Source organism: Lissotriton helveticus, chromosome 1_2 (assembly GCF_964261635.1).
Source record: "Lissotriton helveticus chromosome 1_2, aLisHel1.1, whole genome shotgun sequence".
In the NCBI taxonomy this organism is placed as follows: Eukaryota; Metazoa; Chordata; class Amphibia; order Caudata; family Salamandridae; genus Lissotriton; species Lissotriton helveticus.
In genome coordinates, this window is record NC_136058.1 from 175,394,767 (window position 1) to 175,407,744 (window position 12,978).

A 12,978-nucleotide genomic window follows, 5' to 3' on the forward strand; every position below is an offset into this window, starting at 1 on the left:
CTCACCCTCCACATGCTAGGTGCTGCCAAACAGCTCATTGCCCTGTACTGGAAGCGAACAGAGGCGCCGCCGATAGCATCCTGGTTCGTGCGCCTCTGGCAGATCCTGACTATGGAACTACTCACAGCGCGGATACAATTCAGGGGGGTGCGCTTCAAGGCAGTGTGGGAACCCCTAGTGCGCCACTTGTGCTCGATTAGCTATGCCCGATACATGCCTCCCAGGCTCCGCGCTCTGCAATTGTTCGAGGACGCCCTCATCCCTGCTGACCCCAGCAGACTAGACTCTTAACCGCTAACCCCAACGCCGCTTTGTGCTCTGCACTCCCTGTTTGTTGCCACGGGTGCGCCCCTCTACCTCCACTTCACCTTGTCACTGCTAGCTCCTTTCCTGACTTTACTTCCTTCCTACTTGCCACTCTGGCTTCCACCCCTCTCTGGGGCAGTTAGGTCCCTGTTGGGCCTGTTGAAAATGTGACACCATTGCTATTCCTCACATACGTGCCTACCCCACACAACGGCGCATTGCCAGCTCATGGCCACCTCTTGCTCTGCTCTCCCCTAAGCCACGCGGCCGGCCCCCCCCTCCGGGGGTTGTAGGCAGGGCGCTGTGTTAATAACTCCATCTCCCCTGTTTAGTTCTACCCACTGGCTCTTCCATGCGCGGCCGGCCCCGGAAAGGGGTTGTAGGCTTATCGCTGTGTTCACAATAAAAACAGATTTGAACAAAAAACACATTACAGAAAAAAACACATTACAAAAAATGATACAGTGATTGATGCAAAAAAGAAACACATACAACCTCAGTGCAAACTCCATTATCATAGATAATGTGATCTCTATTATTCTGTACATTTTAATATGTATTCTAATGGGAAACCACACATTATAACTTGGGGTTTTAACCTGGAGTTTTGTCACCTATGATTTTACCCACATGTGTGCAGTGTATTTCTTAACCACTTGGTAAAAATATAACTCCTCCTTATTTGTAAACACTTTGAGATACTTTTAAACAAATTAGATCATCATTCCTTTTCAGTCTTGTGAAGTCGCAAAGGGGGGACACAGAGGGGGGACAACACAAGATTAAAAAGGGGGGTAGACAAATTAACCCAATTAGTCATACAACTTAGCCACAAAACCGTGATCATAACCGTTCATCAAATAAATTACATCCTAAGAATAGGATAGCCATATAACTCAATTAGAATAGTGATCATAACAAGTCATCAAGCAAGTCACATCCTGAAGATGGTTTACACTTCTATGAGCTGGCACCGATATCAAACATTGAACCTTGGTCAATTTGATCCTGTTCTTATCTTTTGTTGTTCACAACTACAATCACCATAGGGATTAAGTTTCTAATAAAACAGAGTGAAATAGGCAGGGTTGAGTCAAAAGGTATATATATATAGTGAATGAATAGGTAGAAAAAAGTATAGAGCAGTACTAATAAAAAGAAAAAGAGCGGAAAAGAGAAAGGGAAGGGTGATAAGGGGAGGAGGAAAGGGAAGTAAGAAATGGAAAGTATACACGAAACCGCAAGATAGTAAACTGGGTATCCGCACCAAGAGTATCCGCTATCCCACCCATTTGTATAAACTTAGAGTGAGCTATTGATGATAGTCATTGAGTCCAAACCTCTTCTACCCTCTTTTGGGAAAAGGTTATAACTAGCTGCACTTACCGAGTAATGTTTAAATTGGTAGCGCATGCTCAGATCCTCAATGGTTGTAAAGAAAGTTCCTTGCCTCCTTGCTTGAATATCTACATATGAGAAAAATGATTCCATTAAATACCGCCACCCCAAGAAATTAGTTGGTTAAGAACTGGAGCATTCCATAATACATTTTGTGTGCTAGAAACAGGTTTACGACTTCCAGCAGATTTACCTAGTTACCTAAGGAACCACAAAACGGAATTCTATGTAACAATCACACTTCAAAACACTCGTCTCCCACCCTTTATACTAACCTAATTATCCTGTTGGTTCGGTAGTGCTGTGTATAAGTACTTAAATTCCGCCTTCAATTGTTCGTGGACCTCATCAGAGCCTATACGGATAGACGGAACAAGTATTACCATCTCCCTTAAATTATGTTAACAGCGAAACATATGCAAATTTGAAGCGTCTCATGCATACCTCACAGTATGATTGTGAAAAATCCCCTATTGGTGACGTGTCACGCTCGGATGATTGAGATTCCGGTGAAGGAAACCATATTCATTCCTTCTTCCACATTCAAGTATTGGTTCAAAAGTAGTGAACCTAATATAGGAAAAACCACAATAGAAAACGGAATCTCTAGATTTGTACTGAAAACAGGGTAATAGTGAGCATAGTTCAAGCGTCTCCATCTTTAAATACTGCGGAAACCAATTTCTTTTTTGGTTACTTTCAGTTTTTAAATGTAACCCGGGACTACAGATCCCAGCATTCCCCTCCGTAGTGGATGGTAACAGGCACTGGACTTCCCGAATGCCCACAATCATGATAATGGCAGGTTTTGTGAGGACGCAAAGTATGAGTCCCAGGAATTTTGTACACAAGGTTATCAAGCACAGTCGGATATTCTCCCTAACCCCCAAAAATTCACATTTACGTTTCACATTTCATGATAACTATTTAATTAAATGTGAATTTTTGGACAGATGTTTGACCTGATTTAGAGTCCAAATAAGCCAAATTGAAGCTTCATACAAACCAGACAGAGTTAGACACTCCCAATTTTGAACACTAATTTCTGGTAGCTCAATTCTAATGGGTCTTTCGCGGGCTATCTGACCGTCATTATCAGAGGTTGGCTTTCACCACTAGGGACAAAATATTGTATCTATTCCTCCCCAAATCTGCTTTATCGGCAAACATCTTCCCACACTCTGTATTGCACGGAAGGCTACAAAATAACCTTAAGCATAGCATCAAAGGTTTCACAATATGCCCCTGCAATCCCATGGAGGGCTTGCGACCTTCAGGCTGGGTCTATTTCAGAAAGATTGGGAAAACTCTGGTATCTCATTTGACACATTTGTTGAACAGTATGGTCTCCACACAGGGCAGTTCCTTACTAATTGAAGCTTGACCCTTGCTCTTCAGCCCTATGTCACCACACTCGCATGTGCAAACGCTACATATCATGAGTAATGCTAGAAGGGTTGAGCAGGGCGTTCCCCAGGGCTCGGCCGTCAGTCCCATCCTTTTTAATCTTTATCTCCGCCCCCTGATCAGGCTTATCAAACCTTTTGGCATCGCAGTCACCAACTACGCCGACGACACCCAACTTATCTTCTCTTTTGAGGGTAAGGATGCAGTGTGGCGGGAGACCTTCCATCAGTGCATGGTCAGCACGGCGGAATGGCTGGGTAACAACTCTTTGCAGTTTAATAGTTCCAAAACTGAGGTGCTCCACTGCTCAGTAGATCGTATCCCGCGTCCTCTCCCACAAGATTTTTGGTCCCTTTCCTTCCAGGGCACGGTATCAGCATCCGACTCGGTCCGCAATCTGGGAGTGATGATGGAATCCAATGTACAACTGGATGGTTTTGTAAATAAAACTGTGTCCATCTGCATGGCGCTGCTGCGCTCGCTGCGGAAGATTCTTCCATTTCTCCCGACCCATGCCAGACCAGAAGTGGTGCGGAGTATCATCCTGAGCAGACTCGACTACTGCAACGCACTGCTTCTGGGGGCTCCTATTAAATTGCAGCGGGTTCAGAACTTCGCTGCAAAACTGGCGCTTTCTCGACGACGCCTTGACTCTTCTTCAGCGGCACTTAAAATCTCCATTGGCTGCCCATTTCTCAGCGTGTGGAATTTAAAGCTCTGTGTCTGGTCTTTCGGGCTCTCCATGGCCAGGGACCGATTTCTCTGCGAGAATTGTTTTCCTGGTATATCCCCACTAGACCTCTGCGTTCGGCTGCGGCTTATTTAGTGGCAGTCCCCAAGATCCGAAGGATTCGGATGGGCGGCCGTTCCTTTGGTTATGCTGCATCCAGGCTGTGGAACACGCTACCATTGCCCCTCCGTAGCCTGGGAGACCTCTCTTCTTTTAAAAAGGGATTAAAACCTCACCTGTTTCCAAGGACACTGTAGCTGACTGTTCATGTAATGTTTCTTGTGTACAGGCCATGAATGATCACAGCGCCAGGATACCCGTTGGGTGACAGTTGCGCTTTATAAGTGTGCCATACAATACAATACAAGTCTGATCTCATTGATAAGATGGTCGATCCAGTCTTGGGCTCTAATAACCTTAAATTAGCTACAGAGCAATGGGGAAGTTGTCATAGGAAGGACCCTCACCCAGAAAGAATGAGAGAAGCAACTAGTGTATCAGCACAAAATCTTCTGCAGTCCTAGGTTTGAGTTAAATCCAATTTAGCATCCTTCACTCATTCCAGTGTAAGCTCTAGTTGCCCTAGATGTCAGACCGCAGGGCAGATATGAAACACATGTTTTGGAATTGCTCAATGCTCTGGACATATTGGAGGGACATTAAAAGATTATTAGCATCGAGCATCGGTTGCATTGAGCTTTGCAACTTTGAAAGCTGTGTCCTGGGCCTCTACGAGAGCCTAAAGGCTCTTACGGCCAAGAATAGATCCTTAAACTTAGTTCTTTTACTCTCCAGATGTTCATCACAATGAAAAGGAAGGGACCACTCTACCCCAAGATATCACAGTATCAGGAGTCTGCTTTATGTTGATTTGAAACTGAGTCTATAAACCGCTGCAGAGAAGAAGCCCTGGACATCAGGAAATATCTTGTTGCTGGCCTTGGACGGAGTTAAAGTTTGCTTTCCGGGGTGAATTTAAGGATGACACCAAGCCTCCTAGACCGATATTTATTTCCTCCAACATGTTGTCACGTAATTGTGATGTTCATGCTCAGCGTATGAGTATACCGTCAACTGCTTACTTGTTTCTCCCTCCTGTGTTCTGCTTTATCTGCTGGAATGTAGGAGTGTGTTCTCAGCACTGTCCTTGTAGTATAATAATGATTGTCCTTGGCTGCCCCTGTGTCCTCTGGATGCTCACACTCGTAATGTACTATATTCCAGGTTGAACCTGTCAAAGTTCATGTTTAACTTACTTGAGTTCTCTTTGATCTATGTTATGGCATATCAGCCACATGTGCCTTCATTCAGCAGAATGCTTTGTTAAATGTCTCGTTCAATATGTGGCTGTAAATTTACCTCTGCCATTTGGTTTCCATCTTCTAAAGTCACTATGTTGACTACCCAGTGGCATGTATTTGCTACTGCATCAAAACCAGTAAAGATCATTTAAAATAATTGTGTTCAAAAGTTGGAATGATGAAGCAGAATCTTGGGAGAGTGCCCAGCCAGCTATGCAGTCTAGTAACTAAAGTTCATAACTAATTTCTGCTCAGCCAGTGCATGAGCTGTTCCCAACACAGTTGACATATCCTTTTTTTTTTAAACAAACGTTATTGGTTTTTTTATTGTTGTTCCTAATTCCTCTTTTTCACAAGTAATGAATCAGTCTTACATATGAACTATCCAGAGTACTCCAATGTTATGAACATTAGAAGTTTCATCGGTTACTAGCAAAACATAAATGTATGTGCAAGAGAAAACAAAAAGGGGGAAGAGATATTGTACACATCATATCTTCAACACGAAAAATTACAAACCATCCCTAGACGCCACCCTTTAAGCAATACCCGTTTAACTCTACCCCCCCCCCCCCCAACCCTTTGGAGTCCCTCCCAGGCTCTGGCTGTGTGGTGCAGTGTCTAGATCATATTTGTCCCTCTCCAATCAAGCTTCTTTGATTACAATGAGTTGTACCGCTGCTACGTCTTGAACCAATGATGTTTAAACAGTTTTCATTAATATAATAAATCTCATGTAGATAATGAGTTTGAGGACATGTGTTATATGAAATTCTCTGGCAATATAAAAAATAACTTTTATTTCAGTATTGTGAAATTTGTATGTCATATAGCAATCCAATTGTTCATTTGTTTATAAATTAAAACGATTTACATGTTAAAACAGAAGTTCTTGCTGTTTATATTTTTGAGACCCTTGGGAGCACTCCCATTTCTCTGCTTCTAATCCTTTAACTTGTAGATTTACAAACAGTTGTAGATCTTTTGAACTATACCACAAATTAATGTTGCAAGCCGTCACACATCTTTACCCTCTGCTAGAAATCCCTTTGGGCCCTTCTACTGGGTGTTTATAATGCTTTGTGGACGTCCTAGTTATGTGTTTTCTTTATACCTTTTTTAACAGATTTGAGAAATTGGCTCAGAATTGTAAAAAGAATGTGGAAATTCTGCAGCTTGCTCAAGCACAAGGATTGGATCCACCACCGCACCACTTTGAAGAAAAAACATTTAAAATTGTGAGGTAGGGAAATTGTACATCTGATTAAACAATGTTTTTTGTTTAAAACAAGCTTATGGTTAAACATTTACAGGTGGTGTTTCAAAGCAAAGTTGCTTTTATGTAATACTTTCTTTGATTGTATTCAGCAGGTGACCTAGTGAAATTAAGATGGTCAGAATATACGGAGCAAGTGAAAGAAAATAAAGTAACACATTAGATCAAAAAATAAACAAGGCTGAAATACCAAATTTTGTTGGGTCATTTATACAAGCCATGATTTGTGAGATACCCGACTTCAGACAAGAAAAACAGGAAATTGAGGCAAGGAAGAGCACAGGGCCCTAATTTGATAGCAATGCACACAATGGATAATATGCATTGGCAGTGCAATCGATATCACTTGCCCAAGTAGCTTTGCTAATGCTTGTAAAGTTGCAACTTGAGTTTCTTTATACACTGCTGAATGATCATTAAGTAGAAACACAAAAATGGTTGATGTTAAATTTGTGCAATTAGCATATTATTGCAGTTATAATATTATTGCACAAATGCCTGTAGTAAATGTATTAACAGGCCCTGAAGACTTGATGAAAGAGGATGAAAGCTTGCACGGTTCCACATAGACAAGTCTACCATCTCATCCATATCCCTGAAGTGCATGCACTATATTATAGGTTGGTTTGTCCTCCAACCATGAACAGGGGTAGTGCCAATTAACTCCCTTTTAAAAATTGAAAGGTAAGACAAGTTATTTTTAATATAGGTTCTGTATAACCATTCCCCTATTGCGTATGTTTTTTATTTGACTATAAATTATTCTGTGTTAATAAGTATGAAGTTTATATTTCTGACTCTCTTCTTCAGGCTATTGCTTGGCAGTGTTCAGCCACAGAAGACCTCTGAGTGAACTTGAAGCAAAGCAGGGTATAACTTGTAGTGTGCATACCCTGCTCTGGCAAGGTCCGTGAAAATGGATAAACATGGGTGCCACTTCTTTTCTGTGGTTAAGGGGTGGTGAAAGTATGATTTAAGACAGAACTCCTACCCACAAAGCTCTTTTAATACAACAAGGAGTTACTTTGTATTAAAAGGAGTTCCTTTCTATACAGTTAATTGTACAGATACATTTATACCCTTTGCACAAAAACACTAGGGTGCCCAACTGCAGCATTCGAATACAACTGCTGAGTAGAAATTACAACGTCACCATACCCTCCCTCTGGTAACCCAGATCACAGAAGCACAACCAAGAGTTGCCTGTAATCTTTGATGTATCATTAGTATTAGAGTTGGTGCACACACTTTACTGCAAGCAGGATACCAGGATACACATATACTGTTAGTACCGCAGCCAAGATAAGCACACACATTGCTAATACTACAGCCATGGTATGCTCTCCTGCATACACACTGCTGGTACTGCAGTCAAAGGGAGCACTTTAGCCCCCAGCCCCTCCATACACACACACACAAATACACACACACACGCTCTATCGCTCTCTTTCTCTCTCTTCCCCTCCCTCCACACACACACACACACACACACACACACACACTCTCTTTCTCTCTCTATCTCTCTCTCTCTATATCTCTCTCTCTCTCTCTCTCTATCTCTCTCTCTCTCTCCCCCCCTCCCCTCCCCTCCCCCCTCCTCCCCTCCCCCCCCAACCCTCTCCCTCTCTCCTGTTACTACTGCCATGGTATGCTTGCCTGCAAACATACTCTGGTGGTACTGCTGTCAGCTTGTGTGCTGCAACCACAACCCACCTAAGCCGCACTGGATCCAGGGTCACAGGCAGAACATCAACCTTCCTGCACAGGCAAGCTGAAAGAGTCAATTAGTTATAGATTCCTTACCTTTAGAATTACCCCCAGGCATCAGACTGGATCCGGAGAATTTTTTTTCGTCAGCAGTTTCCCTGCGCATTAAAAGGTGGCGTCGGTCGGCTCCATGTTCATCGTTGGTGTTGTGGTTGCCAGGATGACATTGCAGCAGCTACTTAGATGCCGCCCTCACGTGTTGATGTCAGTTCTTTCTTTTTCCGAGCCAGCCAGCGCAGATCCGGAGAGAGCGGTACCTCCAGTCACTTTTTGACTGACTTTTTTGCGACTTTTGTTGACAGCGTTTTTGAGTATCGGCTCCTGGTACACGTTAGGGATGCCCGGTTTCAAGTCTTGCGGTTCCTGCCGAAAGCTGATGTCGGTGACGGATCCGCACCTCCTGTGCCTGTGGTGCCTGGAACGCGGCCATGATCCCAAGTCATGTTTCGACTGAAGGACCATGAATCCGAAGTCTTTGCGGGAGCGGTCCCGAAAGCTTCTCAAGGCTCGCAGTCTGCCCCACGCCATTCAAGGTCCAGGTCGCGTGGTAGGTCAAGGGAACGGTCGTGAAGCCACCACCACCACCACTCGTCTTCAAAGTCTTCGCTTTCCTCAGGTAAGTCGAAGCACAAGAAGAAGTCGAAGAAGTATCGTTGCTCTTCGACTTTTCCCCTTCCGTCATCCGATGCGACCAGGGGTGCGGGTGGTGCCCCTCCCGCGGCTCCGCATGCAGAGCCCGAAGGGTCAGCTCTGAGTTTCCCTCCCTTTCTCGCGAGTCGTAGCGACCCTTGTCCAGCTTCGAAGCTTTTACGAAGCGATGCACGCCATCTATCAGCAGCCCGAATCTGCTGGCGCACCTTCGGGCCCTGCTGACTCGGCTGGGGGCCCTGGGCCTTCGACGCTGGCGGCTCCGGCCCCAGCACCACAGGGTCCCCTTGGATCCAGGCTTGGATCCGGATTGGCGCTGGTCGACCTCATAACATCTCCACCAGCACTGATTCCACCAGCGCCACATCCGCAGCCAGCGTCGACCCCGACGTGGGCACGGAGCCAGAACGACGCTAGATCCGGCGCAGATGGGTACTTTGGTACCCCTGTTCTACCCTGGTTCTTTCAGGACAGATTGGCAACCAGAGGAGGGTGAAGAGGATTGGAAGGGGTCTGGAGACCTTTTAACTGACCAGTTGGAGTATCATCTGGACTGGAGAGAGGAGTTAAGGGAAGCCAGTGGTCTGGATACCTCCCCAGACCTTGGCATATTGTCTCCTCCTACCGTGGATACAGAGGAGGGAGCGTTTTACGCAGTGGTGATGCTTAGGGCGGCCGAGGCTCTCAAACTCGAGCTACCTACGGTGGCAGTCAGGACTAACCTCCTAACAGAGGTGCTTCAACTGGCAGCGAGCTATTCGGAGTCCCTGCTGCTGTTTAATGAAGCCCTAACTGACATCCTTTTAGGCACCTGGTCCAGGCCCAACACAGGGCTCCTGTGGATAGGATGATTGCCCGACGCCACCGCCAGGCTCCGGGTAACCCCACTTTTCTCTCCCAACACCCCACCCCTGGGAGCTTGGTGGTCCAAGACTCCACGTCCAAAGGCACGTGACCTACCGCATCTCCTGATAGAGAATCCAAAAAGCTGGACCATCTTGGGAAGAAGATGTTTTCTTCCTCCAGCTTGGGACTGCGGTCGGTAAACACAGCATGTCTGTTGGACCTTTACACCCACTCTGTGTAGGATACGGTAGTGCAGGTGCTGCCCCAGTGCCCCGAGGAGGCCCGGGCCGTGCTCTCCCGTGCAGTCGCCGAGAGGAGAGACGCAGACCAGTTTACCATATGATGGTGACTGGACACCGCCGACTCGCTAGGCAGGACGATTTCAATGTTGGTAACCCCTCAACGCTACGCCTGGCTGAGGTCGACCCTAACGGACATGTCCTTTGATGGCCGTCGCCTGTTCAGCGAAAAAGCAGACAGCGCACTAGAGCGCTTCAAGAACTCTCAGGTGACAGCCAAGTCCTTGGGCTTCTCCACCACCCGCCCTGCACCAGTCTGCTTTTCAGCAGAAAAAGTGAAGTGTCCCTGAATCCTTAGATTAGCGGGTTTGAGATAGCCACATAAATATTTATGGACATGGTCTAGTTTTACAGAGGTGAATCTCTCTATCTACATATGGATTACGGCAATCTAACACTAGGCAGAGTTGAATTGCTAGGGTACAATTTGGTACAATTAAACACACAACTGAATATAGTACTCAAACAATTTTAGTCATGTTAAAAAAACATAGGTTTTATTATTACCCTCCCAGTTGGGTTACAATCTAAAAAAATCTATGACATCCATATAGTTAAAAAACCACCTAATGTGGTCCTACAATGAAAATATTTAAAAACAGTCAAAGTAACTACAACAGTCGACGCGGCGTTTCGGTGCTTTATTTTTCTTTTTGACACCTTCTTCAGGACTTTAAAACATTTGACTCCAATCTCTACAAATAAATAAGAGCATTTTAGTGTTTGTTTTTGTTGTGTGGGTACAAAACTTTTGCCTAGTTTTACACTATTTCATCGTGGTAGACCTCCTGTCCAGGAAAAACAAAATTTTTTGGGTACTTAAACAGCCATTAATAAGTACACCTATAAAGGTCCTGCATGAGGTTCTCCTTTTAAGTAAAGCAACACCTTTACATTGTAGTGTTTTACTGAATGCATCACTTTTACATTTTTAGGTGCAGCTTATGAGTCATACCTGTATTCTTTACAGTAGATTCGTTTCAAATGATTGCTACACGTACTCTGAGATGCTCAGGTCTTTCATGTATCCTAGAGCTATATAAATCATCAATACAAAAAAACCTCGATTTAGTCATTCAACCGCATATATGTTAGGTATTGAAGAATTTATCAGCAGAATCAATTACCTCTCATTAGCGATATATAGTTTTCTAGTTGCACGGAGGAGCCACCGTTGGTGGGGAAGGAACTTCTGATAATCTTATTTCCTGAATATAAAAAAAGTTTTTATGTTGCTAGCATTTGTGTATCTTTTTCATATGTTCTCACTCTTCTTCTATAGTGTACTGACCTGTTTGTAAATCTGGCCAATACGTTAATGGACACTGTTCATGTTGGTTTGATTGCTTCTTGTCATTAGTCCAAAACGTTCTCCTTATTGGGATTTATCACTCTAAAAATAAAGATAAAAAAATATATATATACCATCGTGGGTTTTCTGGCTAAATTCTGTGTTACTCTATAAGCATGTCCTTCTGATATATGGGAGAGTTTGGTAAGCGAGTGTGCTCCAAAATATATAGAAAGACGAACGTTTTAAAAAGGTTACCCAAGCTGTGCTCACCATCGGTATCTATTTTCTGATCCTAGATCTTTTTTTCCATTCTCTTTTTAATAGGCACTAACCTCATAGTCCATTAGCAAGTTATTTTTATTAGCGTATTCAGTATTTGCAAAAAAGATTAAACTACGACTCTAAATTGGGTTTTATTAAGATATTCCGCATAGGTCCTAAGGGCCGAGCCTCACCTTGTTTTTAGAATTCGGCCTCCCTGCTTCTCCGTGCTGTCGTCTTCATGGAAATTCGAAGAGTGCCTACCATATTCGTAGCCGGCGATTTTATGTGTTAGGCACACCCCGTGAACCGGAAGAGATTCGATTATTTCAAATGCCGCAATTAAATATTTAAATATTTCTAGCTTGCTAAATTCATTCGTATTTATAATCTTATCCTCATGTTCGATGTGAGTAAATGTAGATGTAAAGGGTTTCACTTGAAGTTTCGAACAAACGAGTACAATGTACCCGGAAGTCATCGAGTATCATCAATTCTTTAATCATTTTCTTGTTCAGTGAGGCATAATCAACCTTCTCCTTGAGATATATGTATCAAGAATAAGTTGTCATCACCATTTATTGAGTGTATCTAAAGTAATCGATATTTGTATATATAAAATAGTACCCGACTTTACATGGCGGCCATCTTGGAACGGGCTGCTCGACCTCACCTTACTCGAAGATTGGTAAACAACCCCCGTTAGTATTAACTCTAAGTTCATGAATCAGAACCCTACATTCTTGAATTACAATTCAAATCGACATTATTAGTCTCGCACACGTATTTGTTGTTCGATCACTGTGTCATTTTAACGTTCTGCTCATTATTATTTCAAATTACGCTCATTTCTATATTACCCACGGCTTCATCACATCGAACCTTTGTGATTACAACACTCCTTACCGGCAAACATCTATCTATGTTGACCGTATCTATATTATAATGTATTACATAGTGCTGCATTTATTGTCTTCAATATCAATTAATAGACATTTCATTTCATATAAGTTCGCTAAATTTTCAATGTCGCGTGCATTAAAGTACAATTCTGCTATATTACGCAAGGCATACAAAATAAATGAAAATACATCAAATATATGGTTACATAAAGAGCCTAAGGGGAAGCAATGTTATACATTTTAGTATTCGATTTAAACAATTTCAGAAAGTAGACTAGGCTCCATATCATAAGGATACCTGACTCGGGGTGTTCTCTCAGTACTTATCTACAATATATCTACAAATCTCAAATAAGCCCCTTCACACGGATGTGACCTAGTGTCAGTATGGACATAGACATAGGTCTCAGGCTGAGAGCATAGCAGATTATAAATTGAGGTTAACATTTATCATTATTCTATAGAATCAATCTCTCCCATTCCTCCCTATTGTTTAAACCAGTCCGGAAGGTATTAAAAAGGGACATATAGAACTGTTCTCTT

At 43.3% G+C, this 12,978-nt stretch overlaps 1 protein-coding gene across 3 annotated transcripts in view; it reads left to right on the forward strand.

Annotated features, from left to right (window-relative positions):
- The window catches only part of CC2D1B (coiled-coil and C2 domain containing 1B), a 710,809-nt gene that overhangs the window by 523,216 nt on the left and 174,615 nt on the right, over window positions 1-12,978 (forward strand). For all 3 annotated transcript variants that reach the window (XM_078670637.1, XM_078670630.1, XM_078670646.1), the window contains one exon: window positions 6,269-6,385. In XM_078670637.1, coding sequence (XP_078526763.1) covers window positions 6,269-6,385 — 117 coding nt within the window. The remainder of the gene's footprint in view (window positions 1-6,268; window positions 6,386-12,978) is intronic.